This window comes from Lygodium microphyllum, chromosome 28, assembly GCF_053477565.2.
Source record: "Lygodium microphyllum isolate KBCC chromosome 28, Lygodium_microphyllum_v1.1.10, whole genome shotgun sequence".
Classification (NCBI taxonomy): Eukaryota; Viridiplantae; Streptophyta; class Polypodiopsida; order Schizaeales; family Lygodiaceae; genus Lygodium; species Lygodium microphyllum.
Window position 1 is genome coordinate 83301450 of NC_141162.1, and position 27237 is coordinate 83328686.

At 42.4% G+C, this 27237-nt stretch overlaps 1 protein-coding gene across 1 annotated transcript in view; it reads left to right on the forward strand.

Moving 5' to 3' along the window:
* LOC148011692 (putative apyrase 5) overlaps nt 1-27237 on the forward strand; it is a 115418-nt gene that overhangs the window by 13450 nt on the left and 74731 nt on the right. The window contains exons 3-7 of the mRNA XM_087670036.1: nt 8938-9050; nt 9515-9622; nt 11792-11846; nt 12300-12491; nt 12852-12949. Coding sequence (XP_087526162.1) covers nt 8938-9050; nt 9515-9622; nt 11792-11846; nt 12300-12491; nt 12852-12949 — 566 coding nt within the window. The remainder of the gene's footprint in view (nt 1-8937; nt 9051-9514; nt 9623-11791; nt 11847-12299; nt 12492-12851; nt 12950-27237) is intronic.

The following is a 27237-nucleotide window of genomic DNA, read 5'->3' on the forward strand; positions in this document are numbered from 1 at the left end:
CAGTGAGCAAAAGGTCATCAACATAAAGACATAAAATCAGCATAGATCCCCCTTCTTTACATACGTAAAGGGTAGACTCAGTTTACATGCCCTAAACGAGCATGCCATAACTCTGCCTGTATCATAGCAGGAGTAAGAGTGGATGTTAAGTATGCTGACTGATCTACTGAAAGAGCATCCAACTCATATAAACCATGACACAAAGATCCTGTCAAGACCAATGTCATGCATTCTTTTTCTCGAACCATGCAACGGTCATCATCAAAAGTGACCTGTATACCACAATGTGCCAAAGAAGAAATAGAAAGCAAATTCTTCTTTATTCCAGGCACAAACAAAGCATCCTGCAGGCGGAGAATAGAGCCATCAATGGCTGTGAGCTGAATCTCCGCAATACCACGAACAGGGTATGATGCATTATTGGCACACTGTACCGATTTCCCAACGGGAGGTGCACTAATTGAAGCAAACAAATCTCTGCGAGATGTGATATGTCTAGAAGCACCACTGTCAAAGAACCAAGTGTCAGCATCCTCTGTAGAGCTAAGTGCTCTATCGGCCCAAGAGATGTCATAACTGCAAGTGTAAAAACAATAGTCCCTGTCCACAACAAAGGACGCGGACTCACTAGCAGTGGAAGGAGTAGTAGAAACATACATTCTTGACTCCTCCTTCTCTTTGGCAATGCGCTTTCTGCACTCAGTGATATAGTGGCCGGGCTTCTTACAATAATGACATTTTCCTTTCTTTGCTTGCGTCTCCCCTTGTGACTGATTCTGCGATGTGCCCGAAGTGCCAGAACTCTGTGGAGCATTTTTCACCTTGCTGTTCTTGCCTTTCTGTCTTGCCACAAAAGCCTGCTCAGAGACTATAGCATCCACACCACTATTTTTCCGTGTTTGCTTCTCCTCTAGAAGCAAGCTAACCAGCTGAATAAAAGTGAGTGGGTGCTCAGCAATCCTCATGGTGAGGTTCAATGCAGTATGAAAAGACAAGTACGAAGGAGGTAAGGAATTCAAGGTGGTGGATATCAACTGTGCATCCGAAAAATACTCATCTACATTCATGAGCTGCTCCCTCAAGTCCTGAATCTTGTTTAAGTGATCCTGCATAGAATCACCTTCATGCATCTTCAGAGTTTCCAACTCTTTCTTCAAAAAAGAGATCCAAGTCTCATTCTTTCCTGCAAACATATGCTCCAAAGTCAACCATGCATCTCGTGAAGAAGATGCCGAACGGATATGAGGTATGATGGACCGCTGAACTGCCAGAGCAATCAGCGACAAGGCCTGTGCATCACGGGTATTCCAAGCTTTTTGAGCTGCAGTTCTTGGAGGAAGTGGCTGAGGTGGAGCGGGCTGAGGTCCCCGTTGTCCACGTGCGCCTTGGGGAGGAGGAGTAACGGGAGCCACAACTCCCGGTCGAGTTTCCTCTCCACTGACATAATCCCATAAATTCTTGGTCACTAATACATTTTTCATCATGAATGACCAAAGGGAATAGTTGTTTCCGTCCAGTCTGTCCTCCTTGGATACATACGTAAAAACATCACCTCCCTGATTTGCCATGATGACAAATTTCCAAAGACAAAATGAGCAATGTCAAAGCAGTACGAATTGGAAATCTGCAAATTTCCTGAAATTGCAGCAAATACGTTTCTGCAATTAATGTGCAAGGACGTACTCTGTCCGAAAACAGTCTTTTAATGCACGCTTCCCAAGGTGCAAACAGTGCACTGCAACACTGTTATGTCAAAATCCCCAAAATTTTTGCCAAAATTTCTGTCAAAAACAGTCTTTCTGTGACTGTATCAGCAGTCCAAATGCAACTGTCTTCCAAATACACAAAAGCCCCAAAATTTCTGACGATCCAGTCCAGAAATTTGCATGAAATTTATCCCTGCACTTGTTCTGTGCTTGCTGTGTGTGAACCTCCGCTTCCAGAACTGTGTTCTGGGCTGAATATTAAAAAAAAATTTATTGAAAATTTTACCTGACGTGGTCGTCAAACAAGCAGGCTGCACGTGTGGTCAAAACGATGGTCTGACGGGCGCCGTCTGACGAAGTGAGCAGGACGTTGACTGGCGGGCCAGTGTAGAAGGTAGCGACTGACGTAACGTTTTAAAAACGGTGGCAGGCGGGCAGGTAGGCTGCGCGAGGTCTGACGGGCGTCGTCTGACGAAGGGCTGCTCGTGGTCAAACAGGCGACGTAGGTGCTGACGTGGACGATTGCAGGCGGACTATCGAACAATCTCGAGGAGGAGTCAGGCTGTGCAAACCGTATGACGTTGACGGGCGGACTGTCTACTACGAACTTCTAACAGTACTGACGATGGGCTGTCAGGCGCTGACGGGCTGACAGACTGGCCACTGGAGCTGGCGACTCGGGGGCAAAACTGGCGGGGACCCCTGGCTGCTGACTGAGGACCGCTTTGATACCAAATGTGAGAGCAGAGGATCGAGGTACAGCTAGATTCAGTAGACAGTGTGAGAGTGAGAGACAGAGTTGAAGCACGACACCCAAGAGAATAGACTAAATGAGTGTAATCTGAAAGTACAAAGTACAACCCTTAAACCTTAGGGTTGTAGGGGGGTGTTCACACCCGACACACACTAAGTGCCCAAATGTGTGTAACATAAGCACATAAGTACATATGATAATAAGACCATAAGTCTGGGGGAAAAAACCTCTCCTACCGAGAGTAAAAAGTGCCCTAGTGTCCTACTGATCACCGACACTCCCATATGAGCGTAGGCGTAAGTAAGGCGTGAGTAAAATACCCAACAGGAAGCAAGTACAATGCTTTATAGGAAAGTAGGAAACTGCAGTAGGCACCACTGTGCATATGGGATAGGTTAGCTTGCGTGTCCTTGGCCCTGAAGCTCCATACAAAGAGGCTGTTTAGTGAGTGTGATTGCTGATTCTCAACAAACTCTTCCCACCAAAGAGTCTTAGATCGCCTTGAAGCAATCAAGGCAAAATAAAAACCATTGAAACAGGGCAGTAACTATGAAAGAAGAGTTATCGTCATGTTTTTAGAAATGATCACCTTCTTTGCATTTTAAACCTGCATTTGAAGCTCCCTCAACTTGTTGATATGCTCCCGTATAGAAGACTTGTTGACACTCATGGTTTGCATTTACACTTCCAAAGAAACTTGCTTCATGACGGTCATCCGATTGTATATTTGATCAAGCTCTAGCCATCTCTCTTAGGCCATCGTTAAATGCTCAATATGAGAGAGAACAACTGTAGTACATGAGAGAAATAAAAATGAGCAAATGCGAGCATTGAGTTTATCCCAATGTGCCTGAGCCTTTGCTAACTCCACCTTAATTGGAAGAGAGTCTTGACTCGTCTCGTGAAGGACAATGAATAGCCTCCGTAACAAGCTCTGCCAAATCATAGGACTCCAGAATGGCAAGCATCATGACCTGCTAGATGCGGTAATTCTTGCCATCGAGCTTTTGATCTGATGGAAGAGTCGGTAGGAAGGGGACCTTTTGGTCCATGATTGCCTAAAACTCTGTCTTGGCCTTAGAAGACATCTTCACCTACAATGCTTGCACAAAACACAAAAAAGCAGCCCCCTCTGATTGTGAAAATACAGCGTGCTAGGGCTTTTGTTCGCTCGTCTTGCTCCTCCTTCACCCACCGGAGGCGAAGAAAAAGTAAAATCTGCACTTGAAGGCCCAACATGCAGCCTCTTCCTTCTCTAACAGCAAAAACCAGCAGCAACTTCAGCAAATCTTCTCCTTTCTTGCACACCCATGCTCGCCTTAGCCTTGTTCTGATGCGCAGCCCTCCTGCTCACACTTGAATGCTGAAAATGCAGCCTTGGGTCATGCTGAAATCTCCTCTTCAGATGGGTCCACCTTAGTCTTTCAATGCTTTGATACCATGCCAGAGTGAAGCAATGTGGAAGCGAATGATCAAGACAAAGATGAATAGAGAGAGAAGAGAGAGAGAAAGAGAGTGAAACGTAGAAAATCTGCAGTGAAGTATGCTGTATAAGGATGCAGAAATATACATAGGTGCAGAGAGAATATCTGCGTATGTCTCCACCTTGAAGATCTCAATCTCCGTCAGTCTCCACAGTTTGCAGCCTGAAATTTGTGAAAACAGCTGTTGGAGACTGCTGAAATCAGGGCCAATAAATAGGCCAGGAAAAATGCCAAAAATAATGCAGGTTGACTGCATTTAATGCAGCCGACTGGACAGCAGCTGTCCGACTGTGCCACGTGGCACTTGTGCTCCTTGATGCGTGCAGTATGGACTGAATCCACATGGACTGCTTGGAGAAACTGTTGCAAAACTGCTCATATCTGAAACTGTTCGTCCAGGGAATGCTAAACTCTAATAGATTAGGCCACCATCAATCCTTGTTTTGCCTTGGTCAGACTTGTATACTGCACTCTTGTTTATCGTGTTCATTATTTGGCAACAATGATCTTGATATTGCCTTGCTTGAAGATGACCTCCATTAAACAAAATACAAGATTGGAGTTATTATTGTTGACTAAGGGGTGAACCATGTATCAATGGTGACCATGATCTTTGCATTTAATAGGCATGTGTGAAAGACTAGTTGATTGTTGTGTTGCTCAAATGTTGTGCTGCTTGATTTTAGTCTTGGCTTGTTTTGTCTTGTCATCAACTGGGTGACTAGATGTTAGATTGCCATTTTAGCAACTACGATTGCAGTTGTCCTTGGTCCTACTCTCTTCCCCCTCTTTTCCCACAAAAAACCTTGCTAGAACTATGGCTGTTCTCAACTGCGCTACACCCATTCAAATTTGAGTGTACAACCAGCCTCTTGATGATTGCCACAAAGCTTCTAGTCCATGGGAATTGATACTTTAACTTTGCATATTTACCTTCTCTCTAGAATTGTCTTTATTCTTAGAGTATTGTCATTCAAGAAAATTGGAGAGCTTGATTGATGCCACAAAGAAGACACTTAAAACCACCAATCAGAAACGACCTTGTCACCTTGTGAAGAATTGTCTTTGCATCTTGAGATCTGATTTGAATAGAGGCATGCAATTGTGGATTGGAGAATTTCACCTCCATATTATACACCTAGTTTGTTAAAATAGTAATGAAGATTAGTAAAAGAATGACTAAGACAATGCACAAACTATAAACAAGAACAAGAATCCACTATGATAAACAAAGTGTACAAGGATTGAGCTCTAGCTTGTACACTCCATAGGCTTTCTCTCACCACATTAAGATCTAACAAGTATAAGGCAATGAATTAAAAAGGTGGAACGACCTATAGTAACTGATGGAGTCTCGAGAAAAGTTTCATATGAATTAGAGCTTGGGGACTTGGCCGTCTATGAACTTGTGAAATGACTGGTAGGAACTATAGGCAGTAAAGAATATCATCAGTTACTTGAATGACACTAGGTCTATGTGCATATATATCGGAAGGAAGGATGCATTTGTTCTTAGATGTATAGAAGCTGATTTTGCAAGGAGTGTAGACTCTAGGAGGTTTACTATAGGTTTTGTCTTCACTTTTAGAGATGGTGCGATATCTTGGGTTTCTTGATTGCAGCTATGTATGGCTTTACCCACCACTAAGATTGAGTATGTTGTAACCATTGAGGCTTGCAAGGAAGCTACATGGCTTACTTGTTTATTGAGAGACTTGGGCATTATAGGAGAGGTGCCTACATTATTGCACTATGATAGTTAGAGTGCCTTTTAGTTAGCATAGAATCTAGTCTTTCAAAGTTTCATGCAATAGAGAAGCACATTGAGGTAAAGTATCACTTCATTAGGAAGGTTCTCAAGGACAAGTGCATTGAGCTTGCCAAGATCTATACAAATGATAACCCAATAGATCTTCTTCGAAGAGTTTACATTCTAAGCACGTTGCACACTGTAGAGTTTTGATGGGCATTGGATAGTATTTTCACTTTCTTCTTATACTGTCATAAAGGTGCACTAGCCTTAAAGTGGGAGGTTATTGGGGTAAAGGCTAATGGCCAATAGTTGGGTGTGTACTCATTGTAGAAGTACACAATGTACAGCTGTATATAAGTGAAGATAACAAACAATGAGGGTACCATTTATTTTGTACCCACATAACTCTCTTGTATTATCCTCTCTCAACCCTCTTGCACTCTATAGCATCTACCTCGCATCCCATCATTGCTTCCCCGGTCATCAAGTTAACCATTGTGCACCTCTTATAGCCACACAATCTCCATGGATGGCTTATCATGACACTAGAAATTTTCCACTAGAGCATAAGCATGCTGTTTGGATCTTCCCATGTGAGAGCACATGAAAGCATCATGTTGCTTGTCCCATAAGGAACTTGGGTTGGACACCCCAAGCCATGGTTTGGAGTCACCATAACATGTGGGCTCGACAATGCACATCAAATCCATTGAACACAAAAGAGCATTATCGTGGCCTCTCTCCACCCTGTACTTTACTCCTTTTTGGCTAGGAGCATATGAGGCTGTATAGCATCACTATAGCCAAGAACGATCATTCACTCGAGCTATCAGTAGGCTAGAATTACCTCCTTGTGATCTCATGCTCCAACAAGTTTGGGAGCAATGACCATAGTTGTTTTGAGGTGCATATAATATACTTATCAGAAGTCTGCAAACTTGGAGTATGTTATAGGGGTCTAAGATGTAGCACTTTTTAATGGTAAAACATTAATAAACTCCTTGAATATTCAGTAAAGTGCCATTTTGGTGTGGTACTTTTGTGACTCGTGCTCCATGTTTTAAAAGAGCCTTGCTTTATGTCTTATAGACTGTTGTTGCCAGCCTGACCTCATAACTTGTCTGATTGCAGCCTTATCAGAATCGCCCATGGGTAAGCTCTCTCTCTCTCTCTCTCTCTCTCTGTGCGCCTTTAGGCTACAATTGCAGAGTGCAGTGAGTCATAACCAACATGTATTGCTAAGACTTCCATTTCATATTACTTAGTCAATATCTCTTATTGAGCAACCAAATCCTCACATGAATTAACACTTAATTTTGGCATTCATTACTCTCACAGTCATTTCTCATTCAGATCAAATTATCTTCACTCATCTTCAGCACTCATCCTCTCGCTGCCCACAACCCAACTGGGGGACATCATTAGTTTGGCTTCTTCAAGTGTTGCCCATTTTTTGCAAGGCTTTCATCAGCAGGCACCAGGTTTGGAGGACCCCTACTGCATCATCTTCATCATCGGGAGTCCTCCCAGATGCCTATGACCTTTGCCCCAGGCCCCGGACTGGCGACCTGTTTCAAACCCCTGTTTCTACCTTTACATGGTCAACTTGCTGCCTAGCTGTTCGAGGTGATCTGCGGACGTCATATACCTCAGGAACTGTGTTTTGCTGCAGTTACAAGCCGCTCAGCATACCAGCACTCCTCTCAAGCAGTCGCCTTCATCCATCATTCTGCATTTACTGTTTGCAGGGTTGTACTTGCTGTCATACCTGTGTTTTCCAGACAGGCATGCTGCCTTGCTGTTTGGCCTAGCAAGCTGCCTTTGTTTGGAGCATTGATGACATCAGATCAGCATATTTTGTATTTCCAGCATTCAAGCCTTCATGTACTGCTACCATTCAATGAATGTGCACATTAGGGCCTTGAGTCCTATAAATGAGACTCGGCTGCCCTAGTCCCAGAGTGTCCTTAGTGCATTCGCACCAAGTCACTTCATGACCACTATGACCAATGCTACTAGTGCCCATCTGGATGTCCAAGGATGTAACACTTTCCCCCTTATGAATGATCGTTGTCCTCGGTAATATTCTTAGGGATGAGGTGAGGGAAATGACTCTTCAACAAATGTATTGATTCCCAAGTAGCCTCCACCTCTGGGTGGTTTTTCCACTTGACCAGATACTTGGGACAAATAGTCTAATGGGATCATTTAGTCCTAAGGTCCAGAATGAATTTGAGTTTGAGTGGAATATATTGAGCGGTATCCTCGAGCTGCGGGACTTCCTCAATTGGAATAATCCGTTCACCTTGACCTAATCGTTCTTTCAAATGACTCATTTGGAACATAGGGTGAACTCGGATCTCGGAAGGTAAATCTAGCTCGTAGGTTACACTACTTATCTTCTTGGTAATTTAAAAAAGACCACAATACCATGACGGTAATGTATAACACTTGCCAATAGTCATTGAATCCTACATGCCCTCTTGGAGGTCTTGAGAGAGTATAGTGTTGGTCAGCATGAAACGTGGCATGTTCTTGGGCCATTTTAATACTTTCCCTAGTAGTTGTCAACATCTTTTACATATCGTACAGAAAATCGACCATGGACTACATTTTCATCTGCTTGAGTGCTACAACAATTGGTGGTTTTGGCTCGTAATTGTATATAAGCATAGAGAGGCTATAGCTAGTAGTTGAATATTGAGCATTGTTATAAGCGAACTCAATCTAAGAAAGATGATGCTCCCAATTGGATTGCCTATGGGAGACATGCATGCAATATATCTTCCATGGTTTGATTTGTCCTTTTGGTTAGTTCATTGATTTCAGGTTGCTCCAAGGATAACATGGATAATTAAGTTTCTAACTTTTGGATAATTGTTTGCCAAAAATGGCTAGTAAACTTAGGATCCTTGTCATTGGCTATTTCATTGGGTGAACCAACTATTGCCCCTGCGACCTGAGAATTTGGTCATGATGTGTAGCAGATCTGACTACTTGAATTGAGTTGCATCAGCTTACAGTTTTAGAGTGATGGACAAAATCATTAATCTTGTAAGACATTTTCGGTAAGCAAGGTGTGGAAGCTGTTTGGTGAGGTTTCACACACTTCCAGCCTGATTTTCTGTTTCTAATGTGTGTAAATGTTTTGCACTTTATTTGGGTTTGAAAGTATTATGGGATCAGAGGAACAAAAAGGCATGTTTTTCCCAATAAGGTGACATTTGTCCCTCCAAACAGGAGTAGATGAAGGGGTCTATGCTTGGGTGGCTGCTAATTATGCTCTTGGAAGTCTTGGAAGAAGTCCACAAGATACTACTGGAATAATTGAGCTTGGTGGGGCTTCTGCTCAGGTTTTCTCTCTTGGCTTGTCCTTTATTATTCACTCTTTTTACTTGTGAAAACAGATGAAAGTAGGAAAAGCATGGCCTCACATGGCTAGAGCAGGTCAATATGCATTTGATCGTGAATATTGCATTATTTCCAACCTAATTATTGTCCAATCTTGAAACATTCAGTGTTGACCAACTAATTGTTTTACAAGATGACAAGAAGGCCCTTTAGGAGCTATTGCATTTTGAGAAATAAGACTCTTATCATGTAAAATAGCTCTCCAGATACCTCCGTTCGCTTGCTAGCATACCCGATTTTCTCTTTTGATTTTTGTATTTCATTGCTTGTGAACTTTGAGCTGTAACAATTCATCTTGTTGAAACTAGGGAAAAGTTAGTGGCAGTTTCCAATTTTATGCAATAATGTTATTGTTGACTCGATCTACACTTAGCTGTAATTCCTGTAAGTTGAAATGGCTTTGCAGGTAACATTTGTACCTGAGTTAACCCCACCCCCTGAATTTCTGCATACCTTGGAGCTGGGGGGGATAATTTACACCCTCTACACACACAGCTTTCTTCACTTGGGCCAGGTTTGTCTTCCAACTTCTGGGATAGTTTACCCCCTGTATATGCACAGACTTGGTCAGGTTTCTTTTCTTTAGCATTATAAGGTAGCATTGAAGCAGATTATTTTGAAGAAATTTTGCATAAGGTGGTGGCTTTAGAGCCATGGACCTGAAAGGACAGTCACTGACCATGTTTTCTTAATATAAAGAAGAGGGAGAGGGAGATGGGGGAGAGGGAGGGAGAGTGTGCTAGATGATGGCATTGAGGTTTACCACAAATTTCAATGCGGGACTTGGATGCTGGGCCCACGGCCAATTGGCTGTTTAACTGGTTCTTTATCAATATAGTATGAGTTGTCACAAAAAGAAGACATTAACGACTATCAAAGGCTAGAATGGCTAATGAAACCAAAATGGTAAATACAGCTGATCCATCGTATATGTTGTCATGGCTAAAGAAATTAAACAAAAAGTAGAGACAGCTGTGTATACAAGAGTTCTCACTTCTAATGATATGCTAAATGTTCCACCAAGCACATCTATAATGGCCATTTTCTGAGGTGCATGTCTTTGGAAAAATCTCGTTGTCACGCGCGCACGCGCGTGCACACATTTTTTGGTGAAACGAGTTGCATGTCTTATGTATCGTACAATAAATATTATGTCCAGTAAGAATAAACACATGAAGCATAGAGAAAAACTTGAATTCGTTAGTGGCCAAGAGAGAGAAATCAAACAAAGACTGCTGAATGATCTTTGAAAGAAAGTGTAAGTGCAAAAGATGGTCTTCAAAAAAGCAATGATTGTGAGGATGCTAAACTGCCCATAATGCCACTATCTCATCCAATCAAAGGAGTATAAGTAAGACCTCAAGGCAACATGGATAATACCAAAGAGCTAGAAGTACTTCTCTAAAGCACTAGTGGGAAAGTGATCTCTCAAATATTCTGGCGTATAGTTGAGGAGGGACTGAGAGGCTGGATAGCCCCAAAGAACACGATGTGCTGGCTATGTGGTCATGGACATTCTGTCAGACAGATTGTGCGGTCTATTGAATGTCATACTTCTGACACTCACCCCTGTACATATTCTGCTTCAAATTTCAGTCTTCAGCATTCATTCTGTTCAGTGACCCTCCCACCCTGCCTTACTTTCTCCACTCTTCATCTCAGCCTGTGCATCCGCTTCTACAGTGTTGCACTTTGGCATTAGATATCATCCAACAATAATATGATGAAAAGGGCTTGAAACAACTAAGTTCTCCTTGAGTTCCTGTGAAGTCCAAGCTCTTGTATGTTGTATTTGTAAATGCTGTTAATGTACAGAAACAGTTGATCAGAGAGGCAAATAGCTACATTACTCTTGGAAATGGTGTTTGCCTTGTTCTCTTCACTTGCATCCTTTGTTCTGAAGTTTCTCAATTGCTATTCTACAGACTACACTAGCTAGAGCTTTGAGAACTTTCTCGAGCATGAAAGCAATGTAACATAGGCCAATACCATCATGGTCCCAGCAATATGGAATCTCTGAGAACCTCTTACCATTGAAGTACATAATGTAAGGTGGTATGATGTATTCGGTCCCATTTCACACAGCCATAATAGAGCTACTATAATGCAAGGAATAACATGTGGAGCCTGGAGGACTGATTCGCGCTGAATGGATGATATTATTGAAGCACAAACGTACTCAGATGTGCCACTGCTTTGCATGTGATTCACTGTTGCTGCTCTATCTTGGTGGGTGCAATAATGTATAGTGGTTAATGAGGCATTGAATCTTGGGAGATAAGGGCCAGGAAGATGTAAGCATATCTAGGATCTTAGGAGGGGTATTGTATGATTTTTCGAGTAAGCCCTAGTATAATCCACATTATGGGTCTGAACATAGGTGATGTGCTGTGCATATCAATAGGGCAGCAGCATGGCATGGCAGGACATGATTATACTTACTAATGACATTCTAAGGTACTACGCTTGCCTAAATATCATGAGATGTGATGTGAATGCCTATTACAGGTCACTTGAGTATGAAGAAGATGGGTATAGGTTTCAGTTTCTTAGCAAATGTCAAAGCATGGGATGCATTAAGCAATATGAATTCAGCAGTGGGGAGGTTTCTGCCTTTTAGATTAAGTTATTTCTTTCAGTTTTTAAAAGTTGCAGCTATATCAACTTTGTTGTATGAATGCAGGAAGCTGCTTGGGATGGCCTTGTACAGCTGCTCGCTTCTGGAGTATTAAAACCATGTATGACAAATGATCTACGGCTACTGTTTGCTTGGCCTTTTTGACATAAAAATTTCCAACCTCTGCATGGAGGATTAGGAGATGAGAAATTGACAGTTTTTTATTTCTTGTGTGGGAGTTCCAAGAATTTATGCAAAGTAGGAATGGACCATTTTTTAGTGGTGAGAAAAATTGTGAGTTTCTATCCAATAATCAGTCAGTATGCAGGAAATATCACACTTGCTTACTTGATGGAGACACCAAAGTTGGAGCCTCTGTTCTATTTAAATATGATTTAATATTGTTTAGTGTACCATTTTGGGTTGCATAAAGTTGATCTGAAGCCGGTAAAGTTGGCATCTTGTGAAGTTTCAGATTAAAAAAAATCAAATGGTTATGTTCAGATTTAAATGGCATCTTGTGAAGTTGCAGAGAAAAAAATAAAATGGTTATGTTTGGATTAAAATGCTGCAGCCTTATCATCTGTTGAAGGAGCTATTGTTGATCCATGTACCCCGAAGGGGTTTGTCATGAGCCCTGATGAGCTTGCAAGGATGTCAGACACATTGATTGATGCAGATCATATCAGAGTTTCTTCTGTTCAGTCGGCTGGAAATTTTTCGGAATGCCGCAGGGTTGCATCTAAACTACTTCAAGTTGGCCGAGGTAACTATGTCACCTATCTATTGTTGCTACATCAAAAAGAGAAGTTTGTACATAGAAGAATAACTAGATGAATTTTTAGGATCAACTCATCTAGCCTTTAGAATGTGTTCAATTGCAATCTGTAGTAATACTTAGTATCATGGTCACATGCTGCAAGCTTTACATGGAAATTGTCATGTTTTTTTTCTTATGCCTTACTCTTACTTTGGGGCACAAAAGGCACGGGTACATCTGTCAGTAAACTAGTTTTATGATACATGGCTAGTTGGTGGTTTGGACTTTTAACCATTGGACTTATCTAGAGTCCTGTTGTTGTGAAGCTTTGCAAGCAACTTGAACTTTTCATGGTCTGTGTTGTAGACAATTGCTTATATCAACGATGTGCTGTTGGAGCCATATATGTGCCAGAGTTACGAGGAAAATTCTTTGCAACTGAGAACTTTTTCTACACATCACAGGTGCTTTTAAACTTTTTGGAAGGAAAAGCTTTTGATATTGTGTAGTAATTCTAAATTTGCTTTAGCATGTATTGGATGCTGCATCCACTAGTTCAATTAGGTGTTTAATGTGCACTGTTATATATTGTTTGTTTTTTTGAAGTCCGAGGCTATATTTGTTGCAGACCTTAGTAACCAATGACATAGCCAGAATTCTCTAATTATATGTGCTAAACTTCCATGCAGGTGTAACAGCATTCAGCTTAATGGCTACAACTTTGTTCCAGTGACAATATTTGTAGTAGCACATTTTTTGTTGGTCGGTTGCATGGCTGATAGTTCTTCAGGATCTTTGTTATATTGCCAACATCTGCTAGGGGGTGATGCAAGTAAATAGATGAGTCAAGGAGGCTATGTACATGTGGATAAGACTCACGAACGAGAGGCTCAGAGACCTCTCTCTCTTGATGTGCTACTTTCCCCCAGCCACCTCCCAATTTGCTATAGTAGGATAGGAATTGCCGTAGCAGACATTGGCGAGTTCTCTAGCATGGGAGGCATATAGAGCCAGGAAACCCACTTAACTTGTCTGTTTTAATGTGGAGAGAGTGATCGGCTTGCGGAGATACTTCAACAACGAGTTTGCATGTCTACCTCCTTTATTTCAACATTTGTTGACTGCAGATTTTTGTGTTCTATTGTCTCTTTTCTCTCTCGTTCTCTCATGTTCATTGTCTTTCAGTCTTGTCCATATGCTTGCGCATTCGCTGCACTTTGACACAGTGTCAGAGGAGTGTTGAAGGGCTGATTGATTGTGGGCAGACTTGAAAGAGAGATTTCAGCGTGACAAAAGTTTGTGTTTTCAGTGTTCGAAGGGTGAGGCAAATAGGTGAAGCACGTGAAAGAAGTGAAGTTACTGTTGTTTGCAGGTTTTTACTGTTCATGAAGGAGAAAAGACTGCGTTTTCATTGCCTCAAGTGGTTGAAACAAGTATGAAATAAGCGGAGGATGCCCTAGTAAGCATCGTTTGCAGAGTCAGATGGGACTATACTTGTTTTTGTATATGTTATTCAGGTGACATTGTCTTTCAAGTTTGATGTAGAGTTTAGGCTAATGTGGATTGTAAGGTCCCCGTGTTATTGGCTCTTCTTTCAAATCAGAAGCTCGATGGGGAGAATTAACGCATCTGGCGGGTAATGCTGCTTGCCATCCTGGATTCCTATGATTTAGCAGAGCTCATAATCGAGGCTATAGACCGTCCTATAGCTCATGATGCTTCCAAGCTTTCTGTTGATGAGAAAGCTAAGTTGCTCAAGGTATCGGCACATTTGGATAAATTGAATGCTTGCATTTGCTCTTTTCTCTCTCTCTTACACTCAAACACTTGACAAGCTGACTGTGGCTTGAGAGATGTAGCTAGAGTTGGATCAAATGTACAATCAGATAGTCGCTATGAAGTGGATATCTCTGAGGGTTTATAGATAGACTTTGAGTTCCTACAAGTTTTCTTTTATGCGGGAGTATGCCAATAAGCTTCGGCAGTTGTAAATGTGGATTTAGAACGCAAGGAAGGTGATTGCCTTGGAAGACATGGTGATAACTCTCTTTTGGTAGTTACCATCCCTATTCAATGCATTCTATTCCACCTTGATTGCTTCGGGATAAACAAATATCCTTAAGTGGGAGGAGTTGGTTTCGATGGTCCTAGACCAAGAGGAACAATTCAAAGGTTAGAATGATCCCAAGTCAGAGGTGTTGACAGGTTAGTCTTTCCTATAGAAGGGAAAGAACAAGAACAAGAAGAAGCAGAAGAATGAGAAGGCCAAACAAGATAAAGGCAAGGAGTTTACTTGTCACATCTGTGGCAAGATAGGTCATTGGAAGAAGGATTGCCTCGGCAAGGACAAGAAAGACACCAAGGAGAATAAGACTACAAAGGACATAGGAGCTGTGGCTGCTCCTTCATCGCCCGCTTTCCTCCATTTATAAGTGATTGAGGATGCTCCTTTGCTGGCCACCACTGATGCGGCGATGTTGTCTCCCTAGTCTCAGCAATCTTCTCATACAACATAGTATAGATATCTCTCTCTTTGTGTGGAATGTTTGGCATCTCTTTGCATTTTGTGATATCTATCTTGTTGGGGTTCACTGGGCGAGGCTCGATTGGATAGTTAGTTTTTTTGAGCAATCATAGATTGCAATGGCAGCAGACTAATCTCTCAATTTGTTGTATAGAGAGTTTATTTTTTTTCGTAGTATGGAGCAAGGCCCATGTACTCCAATTTCTCTCATAAGGCCTAGAGCTACAATCTTGTGAGAGAACTCTCATTACAATGTGTATTTGAAATAAGACAAGCTAGAAAATTCAATGTTTATATAGAAATGAAAAAGCAAATTGTATTATGGGAGTTGGGTAATACCTCGATGCTATATTTTTTCCACCAAGAGACTGGTTGTATCTAGTCGCTTTTTACTCTATAGTGCGTGACTTGAATACACTGCTCTGATTGTAAAAAAAAAAAAAAAGCCATTCCTCCTCTAGTTTCAAAAGCATATCATTGTCGTCTCCCATGAACTTTTATACTCATTTTATCCATCCTCTAGCTCTTTGTTGATATACTTTTGCTCATTCCTCTATAAAGAATGAAGGATATGTGCAACGACATGGATGAGCCTATGAAACCAATCCCAACATCAATTCCATGTCTTTCAAATCCCTAAATTTTCATATAAAAAAGAAAAATATAATGAAATCTCAAATTTTTAGAGAAAAGAAAAAACTGTCAGAAGTGGAGCAGTGGTGGAAGCATAAACATGTGCTGAAATAAACTGCTGAAACTCAAGACAAAAAGAGAAAAGAAAAGAACACGATACAGATGAGAACTCAGATGTATGCACGGGAAATGGAATCCATATATCTGAACACGAGACAGTCGCATACAACAGTGAGTCACTGGATGTGTGGGCACTGGCACTGGCACTGGCTCTGGCTCCTCTCTCCACAGAGTCTGCAGATGGTGAAGGTGATGATAATGACTGAGGAGCCACTGAGTATAAATAGGCTGAAAAGTGGGGAGCAATAAATGCTGGTCGGCCAGCATTAATGCTGGCCGACTGGTGCATAAAATGCTCTGCTGGCATAAAATGCCACACCGGAAAAATACCTAAAATACCTAATAAAAATGCCCAGCCCAAATCAAGCTCAGATTCACACATGAGCTGACAAATACTCTGCTAACACCCTCTCTCAGATCATGGGTGATCTGATACAATACAATAGTACAATGAAAAGGGATCAGAAACTATAGAACCACCAAGTAGAACCATGGATACCCAAGCACTGGGTGATCAAGCCACCACCAAGGTGCCTCGGAGAGAACCTGATGTCGATGTCGATCGTACCAAACACCGGAAAATAGAGAAGATCATAGAATGTCTCTGTGTCCATCACCAATGTCTCGCAGTAGCATACAAGACCATCCTGTCAAAAATGCCCCTGAACATAGGTGACCATGGATTCCCCGCCTTTGGCCAGACCGCCAAAGTGTCCCCTCATGTGAGCTCCAGACGAAAGCCTCCCGCTCTCTGTCAGATAACCAGCTCATCATGAACCTGGATGTCAATCCCAGCTCCAGGATTTGAGTCCGCCAGACTGAAGTCGATGCGTCAGGGATGTCCCTCTCTGGAACCTGTGCACCTGTATAAAAGTATAGATGAGGCGCGGCTGCCCCATCTGAACACCCACTCACACTCCCTCTCTGGCACAAGAGAGTCGTGAGGGATGACCTCATCACCACCACTAGAAAGCAGCCGAGGAAGGGGCCACCAAGCCCTTCCCGCGATCTGAAGAAGAGGATCCCTTCCGCGCCTTAGACTTCACCTTGGTCGGAGGATCTGAGTTGGAGTCTGATGAAGGAGAGGACTCATCGGTAGAGTCAACAACCCGCTTCGTCTTCTGCTCCTTCTTCCTAGAAGCCGCTAACGTCTTGCAGTCCTTCCGCAAATGTCCCTTTTTGCCACAGTGGTAACACTGGGCCTTCGACTTCTTCTTCCCCTCTCTGAAGCTACATAAGCCTCGCCTCCATAATGTGTCGGAAGCCGCCCCTGTAATCTCAAAGATGTCTCATGCTCAAAAAGCATCGAGGTCATATGTGTAAAACTGACAGGAGTCGATGATGTCTGCGCCCACAAAGCATTGGCCACTCCATCAAAATCTGGGGGGAGCTTGTAGAGGACCGTTTCGACGAGATGCACCTCGGGAAGAGCAGGTTGCATGTGCCGAAGCTGGTCCTGTACCTGCGTAATACGAAGAAGAAAAGACTGAATAGTATCTTTTGGCTCAAACTTCATCTGTTGGAGCTGGCCATAAAGTGTGACTGCCCGCATGGTGGAAGGTGCCTCGTACATCTGCTGCAACTTCTGCCATACTTCAGGAGAGGTCCTATAGGAGGTAACCGCTGGTAAGACCGCTTTAGAAATACACCGAACCAACACCGAGTAAGCACGGGCATCGTCCGAGTCCCATGTGAGCACCGCTTCCTCATGGTTGTCCTCATCAAAGTCTTCAGGAAGAGGAAAAGGACGGAGAGGTCGAGCAATAGCGCCACAGACGATGTACCATAACCGCTTCTGCACAAACCAAGCTTTCATGACAGCACTCCATGTGAGATAATCAGGTCCATGTAACTTATCATCAGTGGAAGTGCACGGAGGAGCCATATGGAGAGGATAAGAAGAGAAGTAGAGAAGAGATGGAATTTAGAGAGGAAACACAGCCAAAACACAAGCATAGACTGCAGAAAATGAGAGTTCACATGCAATATAACCCAAAATCTGATTAATAGAAGACAAAATCTGTTGCAGAAAGTCAAAAAATCAGTCAAAAACTGCCAAAAACAGCAAAAACGGCCTGAAGTAACAGTCACCCAGCCACGAGAGATGCTGAAGCAGCAAAATGCAGGCTGTAAGCTGGAGAAAAACAGGTAGAAAACTGTCACCAGCAGCTGCAGATGAAAAACGGAGGCAGTAGAAGGTGCGTAGGCAGCAGGCGATGGTAAAACTGCAGAAAACGCAGGTCAAACAGGTTGCATGTAGGAGCAGCAGCCGCCAGAGCAGAAAAGGGGAAAACAGTCTTGAAATCAGCAATAAAACACAGCAGAAACACAAATCCTGAAAACTGATACCATGTCAGAAGTGGAGCAGCGGTGGAAGCATAAACATCTGCTGAAATAAACTGCTGAAACACAAGACAAAAAGAGAAAAGAAAAGAACACGATACAGATGAGAACTCAGATGTATGCACGGGAAATGGAATCCATATATCTGAACACGAGACAGTCGCATACAACAGTGAGTCACTGACTGTGTGGGCACTGGCACTGGCACTGGCTCTGGCTCCTCTCTCCACAGAGTCTGCAGATGGTGAAGGTGATGATAATGACTGAGGAGGAGCCACTGAGTATAAATAGGCTGAAAAGTGGGGAGCAATAAATGCTGGTCGGCCAGCATTAATGCTGGTCGACTGGTGCATAAAATGCTCTGCTGGCATAAAATGCCACACCAGAAAAATACCTAAAATACCTAATAAAAATGCCCAGCCCAGATCAAGCTCAGACTCACACATGAGCTGACAAATACTCTGCTAACAAAAACAAGATGAAAACAAAATTTTATCTTACAAAATCTTGATTCTAAAAGAAAGTGTGCTCAAAAGTTAACAATGTAGTATTTATGTCCAGGGCCTCTCTAATTTTGTCCATGAACTCGTAAAGAAAACAGATGGTGCTTCCTTCCTTGTTTGTCAATGTGAGGACACTATACATGGGATTTATGTTTTTCACTAGGCTACTTGCGTCCTTCCACCAATCATCTTTCATGACAATGCGACAAAATGCAATTGCCTTGGGATCATTTTTTTACTCCTAGTTTTTTCACTCACTACAAACAATAGTGCAAAGTAAATCGTGTCGCATCCTAATAACCCTTTCTAAGACAACAAACCTTGTCTTGGAAGGCTTAAGAAGCTCTAAATCATTGTTTTTCTCGAGAACCTTGGGTCTCTTGGAAACAAAATCCATGATACATGCAGTGGAGAAAATATAATCCCACCCAAGGTAGTTTCGGTACATCCTCAATCATGAGGTCTAGGATATGTGTAGCACAAGGTGTCCAAACAATGGTAGAGAATACTTCTTTAAGCAGCTTTTCCATGGCCATACAATTTGATTTATTATTTGTAATTACACGCACTATACTTCTTGGACTTATATCAATAATTGCTTATCGTAGATGAGACCGTATGTATGCACTTCTGACGATCGTACTTGCAACCGATGCATCTATGGGATGTAGCAACGTAGTACTTTTGCAAGAAGAAACCAATATGTTGTAGACATTTCTCTTCCGCACATCAAACGACCCATCACATAGCATTGTGCATCCCTACTTCTCCCATGTTGCCTTCAAAGGCTCTAGCTCTTTCATCAGGGCTTCTTTCTTGTAGCTAAGCTTCTTGGTATGCTATATCTCATACTTCGGACCCTCCTATTCATACCCAATGCGAGAGATGGCACGAATTGCTGACTCCATTGAGGAGGGTGAAGAATGTGAAAGGATAAATCACATTGTATGAATAATCCTTGCCTTCTGCAATGATGCTTTCATGTCTCCTTGCTTGTGTATGGGTAGTGCAGTTCTCTTAGTTGAGGGCATAGTCCGTACGAACGAAGAACTTGCAGCTTGTGACTCCTATATAGAGTTAGCCTCATTGTCTGCATCAAGAGAGATGCTCTAAGATGCTGGAATTGTTGAGAGGTTTGCCTCTGGCTCATCATCCCATGCGTCCACTTTGTCAATGGGAATGCCCAACATTTGGGCTTTCCATGACTTGAGACTATCGTACACATTTTTGGATACTCTTGAGCAAGACCCAATCCCAAAGCCTTTGTTCGTGAGAAATGAGCTTTTAATCTTTGTGCCACACTGTGATGACACTTTGCACAAAACTTGCATACCCATTTTGTTGTCCCACTTCCACCATATCTTGAAGTATTGATAGTAACATTACTCCACAAAGGAGTACCCTTCCTCAACATGACAATAATCTGAGTTGTTTAACAATTAGAAAAGTATTTAATAAACCATCTTCCATGGATATGGGAACTTGGGATCGTGGACCATGGTTGTGTGCACTGGGACATCATGTGTCCAATCTGTAAACCAATTGAAGAGGAAAGGAAGAGAGAATAAGAAAAGAAGAATGTGAATAGGAAAATAAAAAATAGATAATTCTTGAATCCTTACTGTACCTAGAAGGTCGTCCTTGTTAGGTTTCGGAACTTGTGAGTTGTGTTACACGTGTTTGGTGTGATTCTTAAATAGATTGGGTTCATGGGCAACAATCACAAATCTGAAATCGGATTGCTTTTGTTGGCAGTAGCTTGTTATGGTTCATGGACATCAATTACCCAATTGTTGTTTGCAAAGAATACGAGAAGAAGAAAGAGTAATTAGTCATGAGTCAAGACTTACCATGTGCAAGAGCAGGCCAAACAAATAACACATGTAGGGTGGACACAAGGGCAATCACAAATCACTCACAATTGACAAATGCAGCTTGCACGATTCACCAGGAACAAAATCGTCAATTCGTCTAGTGTCCAAACTCCACTTTGCCACAATTGGATCGTCCACACTCCACGATTGAATCTTGATTCATCAAGACTCAATTCGTCAAGGCTTTAAATAGGAAATGCCTTGGTGATTGTTGTTTTTTAATTTCATGTGGTCGGACATCATTAAATAAAAAACGTCAAGTAAAAAACTAAATGTCTTTAAGAAAAACAATGATTCATTGGACTATATTAATTAAAAAATGCTAAGTAAAAAAGGAAAAGAAACATCTAAACAAAACGACAACTCATTGGACATAATTAAATAAAAACCGTGAAGTAAAAAAGGGAGATGTTTGCGATAATGGTTTGTTTCTTTCATGAGTGGTTGGAGTCAGACATTAAAAAAAATTAATTAAAAAAATGAAACATCTTAAAAAAAAAAGGGGCATTTAGTGTTTGGGGGTTGAATACGAAATCAGCCATTTCTAAGGTTTATGAAATGGGTTGATATTTGCAATGTTTCCTAAGGTTGGGAAATGCGTTTCGTGGCAACTATGTATGCAGCTGATTTCGGATGGGTAAGTGGTGCTTAAACATGTTGTCCATATCCTCAATTGATCCCCTACATCGGTTGTGGTTGGTATGCCACCTTTTGAGGCTTACTTTGGTCAAAAGTTGTTATGCTTATGTCACGCCTTGAAGAAAAAGTGGGACAAGTTTGAGCCAACTTCCAAACAATAGGTGTTTGTAGGTTATAGATTGCAGTCCCAAGGATATAGGCTTTATGATGCCGTTTTATGGGATGTATATATAAGTCGAGATTTTTGGTTTGTAGGGTTTTCAGCTATAGAGGGGGGTGTTGAGCATCCCGTACTTGGTGATCTAGGTGATAGTTGGGCACTTGATCTTGTGCCTTTGAAGTCTCTGCCTATTGAGGCTCTACCATCAGTGAATAAGGAGATTACTTTACCACTAGATTCACCCGTTAAGCTGGCATTGGTGGATATTTTAGAGACTTTGGCAAAGGTAGAGCGGTGGGGGGAGTATTGGCCTCCTCCTTATTAGGTATGCGATACACTCAGTGATGTTGGGATTGACGGAGTTTCTGAGGAGTGGCAGCCCCGCAAGTTAGCCCACGGCGATTTGGGAGGAACTAGGCATGCTCCAACGAGCTTATTTATACTAGCCATAGTTTGATGTCTCGTGCAATGCAAGATAGAGAGCACACCTTCGTGAAGGAGGCTTTACAGTCACAACCTTGGAAGAAGGCTATGGAGTAGGAGTTGGATGCGATTGAGCAGAATGGCACTTGAGATCTTGTGCCTTGAACGGCTCATTAGGTGACTAGAGTCAAATGGGTCTTTAAGACTAAGTACCATATTAATGGCACTCTAGATAAGCACAAGGCGTTGCTCGTTGCAAAGGGCTTTGCATAGTGACCAAGGGTGGATTTCCATGATAACTTTGCACCTACAGCTTGGATGGCTACCATTTTGGTCCATCTTTTCACACTAGGCTTTAGAGAGGGTTCATGTGCATCCGGTTGTCGTGTTCTTATCACTACATTCTAGTTACTGTTGAAATTTTCTCTAAGTGCTTTCGTTATTGCTTTGAACTTGTGCCATCCTTGTGAGTTTGTATTTTTGACATGCTTTTTCCCTAAAGATCCGTGTTGTTCTTCATCTTCTTTGTATCCCTCATCATGGCTTTTGCGGTATCTCCTCTTGATGGTCAGCTTGTAGACATTCTTTACTCATCTATGCATGTTATGTTGGACACTTGTTGTATGGAGATTCAAGTTTTGGTGAGGATGCTATATCTTGGTGCTTTAGATGTTCTAGTTCAGAGAGAGGTGACATAGGGAAGTAAAAGACCAAGTCTCAATGCTCTTATTGTGGGAAGAAGGGACACCTCCAAAAGGACTTTAGGACATTAGTAGCTTTGCAATAGGAGCAGGAGCGGATGGTGACAAAGGGTGATGACTCTCTTGGAAAGTCTTCCTCATCTCCAAGTCTAGGTTTAGGCTCCAACTATGTGGCCTCGATGATGGCTGCATGGGCCTCCCTTCTTGGTTGCTAGTATAGGTGATGCAAGAGAACCCTCACAACTCTCCAATCTAGAGAGGGAGCGTGAGAGGATGGTGAGATGGGATTGGTGAACCTCATCTCTATACGTATATAGGTACATGGGTTCTAGAGGGGAATCTTCTTGACATTGTAGTGATCGGAAGGCACGAAGATTGAGATAGTCAGTGTTTGTTAGCAGCAACAAGATAGAGAGTGAGAGAGAGCAGAGTAGAGAGTGTACATGATTTGTGGGTACAATGGCGAGTGTACCACTTCAGGTTTTTTTAGATAGATATATATGTGTAAGTACAAGTGCTAAGGGTGTGTTCACACCAAGGTACATTAAAAGACACGAGGGCCTTTATTCCCAACAACCTCCCACCTAAAGGCAATGTGCCTTAAGAGGAGAAAAGAATCAACTAAGTCTAGGTATGTATAAAGCTGAAATACATATATCTATCCAACTCCGATCATCTGTCGGCAATGAGCAAACCGCTCTGCTAGAAGACCCTTCGTGAGAAGGTCTGCAGGATTATCATCTGTATGCACTTTGGCAAGCTCAATGTACATCTCTAATGAAGTGGTACTTTATTTGTACGTGCTTCGTCTTCATATGAAAGACGGGATTCTGTGCTAGCATGATAGCACTCTGACTGTCACAATGGAGAATAGGAAACTTTGTAATGCCAAGCTCTCCCACCGGACGTGAAAGCCATAAAGCCTCTTTGTATGGCTTAGTGGTAGCCACATACTCTGCCTCTGTAGTAGACAATGCAACACACTTTTGTAGACTGGAGATCCAAGAGACTGCTCCTCCTGTGAAAGTAAACACATACCCAGAAGTGGACTTTCTGCAATCCGCATGACCAGCATATTCTGCATCCGTAAAGCCAACAACAGATGCCTTCTACTTTCTAAAGTAGATGCACAACTCCTTTGTGCCTTTGAGGTATCTCATAATACCTTTCATTGCTTCCCAATGCTTTTTACCAAGGTTTGCCATGTATTTGCTAACCACTCCCACTGCAAAGGCAATGTCAGGACGTGTAGCGACCATAGCATACATCAAACTGCCAAAAGCTGAAGCATATGGTATCTTGGCCATTTCAACCTTCTCATCATCAGATGTAGGGCTGTCCTCTGCACCGAGTTTCACATATGGAGGCAATGGAATGCTAATTGTTTTTCCCCCTCTCCATATTGAAATGCTGCAAAACCTTGGAGATATACTCTTGTTGAGATAGATATATCAGAAGTGGTGCAACAATGGAAGAATAAACAACATGCTGAAATAAACTGCTAAAACACAAGATGAGAAAGAATGAACATAAATACAGATGAGAACTCAAATGCATGCTCGAGAAACGGAATCCATATCGAATACGAGACAACATACAACAGTGAGTCACTGGCTATGTGGGCACTCTGGCACTGGCTCCTCTCCCCTGTGAAGAATCCACAAGTGATGATTGAAGTACACAAAGAGGAGGAGCCCAACAATATATAGGCATAAAATGGGGGGAGCAATAAATGCAGTTGGCCAGCATGAAATGCTCCCCAATCCTAAAAAGGGCACCAAAAAATGCCAGAAAAATACTACATGAAATGCCATAGCCTTTGCAGCACAGACTCACACGTGAGCTGACTAATCTGCTAACACTCTCTCTCAGATCAGGGGTGATTTGATACAATACAATAGTACAATGATGTGGAACTATACAACATAGAACCACTAGAAGAACCATGGATATCCAAGTAGTGAGTGGCTAGCCCACCACCAAGATGCCTCGGAGAGTATCTGATGTCAGTGTCGATCATAACATCACCACTTGAAAATAGAGAAGAATTAGAGCAGCTCTCTGTGTTATGTCACCTTTCGCACTCAGGACATACAAGACCAATCTGCCAAACATGTCTATGAACATGTGACCATGGAATCCCGGCCTTTGGCCAAAACGGCCAAAGGGTCCCCTCATGTGAGTCGGACGAAAGTCTTCCTCTCTCTGTCAAGTAACCATTCCATCATGAACCTGGATGTCAATTCCAGCTCCAAGATTTGTACTTGCCAGCAGACTTCGGTCGATGCATCAGGGATGTCTCTCTCTGGATCTTGTGCATCGGTATAGACACATAGATGAGGCACGGTTGCCCCATCTCACCACCCTCTCACACTCCCTCTCTGGCATTGGAGAGTCGTAAGGGATGTTCTCATCACCACCACTAGAAAGCAGCTGAGGAAGGGGCCACCAAGCCCTTCTCACGATCCAAAGAAGAGGATCCCTTCCATGCCTTGGACTTCACCTTGGCCGGAGGATTGGAATCGGAATCTGAGGCAGAGGATGACTCGTCGGAGGAGTCCACATTCTGCTTTGTCTTCTGCTCCTGTTTCTTCCTGGAAGGCGCTAACTCTTTGCAATCCTTCTTGAAATGACTCTTCTTGCCACAATAGTAACACTAGGCCTTTTACTTCTTCATCTTTGAACCCCTCTTTGAAGCTGCAAGAGCCTCACTTGAACCTCCATAATGTGATGGAAGCCTTCCCTATAGTCGCAAAGTAGCCTCATGCTCAAGTAGCATGGAGGACATGTGAAGAAAACTGACAGTAGTCATAGATGTCTGCGCTCATAAAGCATTTGCCACTCCATCAAACTCCTGAGGAAGCTTGTAGAGTACCGTACCAACAAGATGTGCCTTTGATAGGGTAGACTGCATAGTGCGAAGCTGGTCATGGAGTTGGGTAACACGAAGTAGGAAGGATTGAATCGTATCTTTGGATTCAAACTTTAGTTGCTAGAGCTGGCCATGGAGAGTAACGGCCCTCATGGTGGAAGGAGCCTCGTACATCAAGTGTAACTTCGACCATACATTTGAAGCTGTTGTACAGGAGGTGACTGTTGGTAGGACTTCTTTGGAAATACGCCGAAGTAAGGCCAAATAAACATGGGCATCATCCGAATCCCATGTAAGCACTGCCTCCTCATGGTTGTCGTCATCAAAATTAGATGGAACAGGAGAAGGTTGTCGAGGACGTGCCATAGCTCCACCAACCACGTACCATAATCGCTTTTGAATAAACCAAGGCTTCATCACCCCACTCCACGCGTATTAATCAGGTCCATGGAGCTTGTCATTAGTGGATGTGCATGGAGGAGCCATCTGGAGAGGATTAAGAAAAGAAGTAGAGAAAAGAAGGGATTGGGAGAGGGAACATAGCCAAATCACGAGCACAGATTGCAAAAAGCAAGAGTTTACATGCAGCATAACCCACATGCAGTATAACCTAAAATCTGATCAAAATAAGACAAAAGCTGCTGTAAAAAGTCAAGAAATCAGTAAAAAAACTGTCAAAAACGGCAAAAACGGCCTGATAGTATAAGTGCCCAGCCAGGAGGAGACGTAGAAACACCAAAATGCAGGCTGAAATGGATGCACAGGCTGTTTGGATGCTGACGTCAGCAAAAAACGCAAGCAAAACTGGTCGCGTGATTGGAGCAATAGCTGCTTGATCAGCAAGAGGAAAAACAGTCTTGAAATCAGCAAGAAAACACAGCAAAAACACAAATCCTGAAATCTGATACCATGTCAGAAGTGGTGCAGCAATGGAAGCATAAACAACATGCTGAAATAAATTGTTGAAACACAAGACAAGAGAAAGAATGAACACATACAAATGAGAACTCAGATGTATGCTAGGGAAATGGAATCCATATCGAACACGAGACAATAGCATACAACAGTGAGTCACTGGTTGTGTGGGCACCCTAGCACCGGCTTCTCTCTCCCCTAAAGAATCCACAAGTGATGATTGAAGTACACAAAGAGGAGGAGGAGGCCAGCAATATATAGGCATAAAATGGGGGGAGCAATAAATGTAGTCGGCTAGCATTAAATGCTCCCCATCCCTAAAAAGGGTACCAGAAAATGCCAGAAAAATACTAGATGAAATGCCAAAGCCTCTACAGCACAGACTTACACATGAGCTCACTAAATTGCTAACAAGATAGAGCAATCCTTTTGACCTATCTCTAAGTATTTTCATGCCAAGAATGTGATTTTGCATTCAAGGCATGAGTATCCCTGCCAGCAATCAACATGTCATCAACATACAGAATCAAGATAATTAGGCTGCCATTTGCTGCCTTCTTAGTGTACAAGCAGTGATCCACTTGACTTATGGAAACCTTGAGACTGCATGAATGTATCAAATTTATGATACCATTTTCTTGGTGCTTGTTTCAACCCATACAAACTCCTTTTGAGTTTACATACCATCTTTTCTTTCCCTTTTTCCACAAACCCTTCAGGCTGCTGCATATATATATCTTCATGCAGATCACCATGTAAAAATGCGGTCTTTATATCAATCTGTATAAGTTCTATATCTTCAATTGCAACCAAGCCCAAAATGGTTCTCAACGTAGTCATCTTGACTACAGGAGAGAAAATTTCATCAAAGTCAATTCCATGCTCCTGCTTGTACCCCTTTGCAACCAATCTTACTTCGTACTTTGGTGAGGGATCTGAAGTGACCATCTCTTGTAAACCCATTTGCATGGAAGTGTTTTCTGCCCTTTAGGCAACTGCACCAAGTCCCAAGTGCCATTTTTCTCAAGAGATTTCATCTCTGACA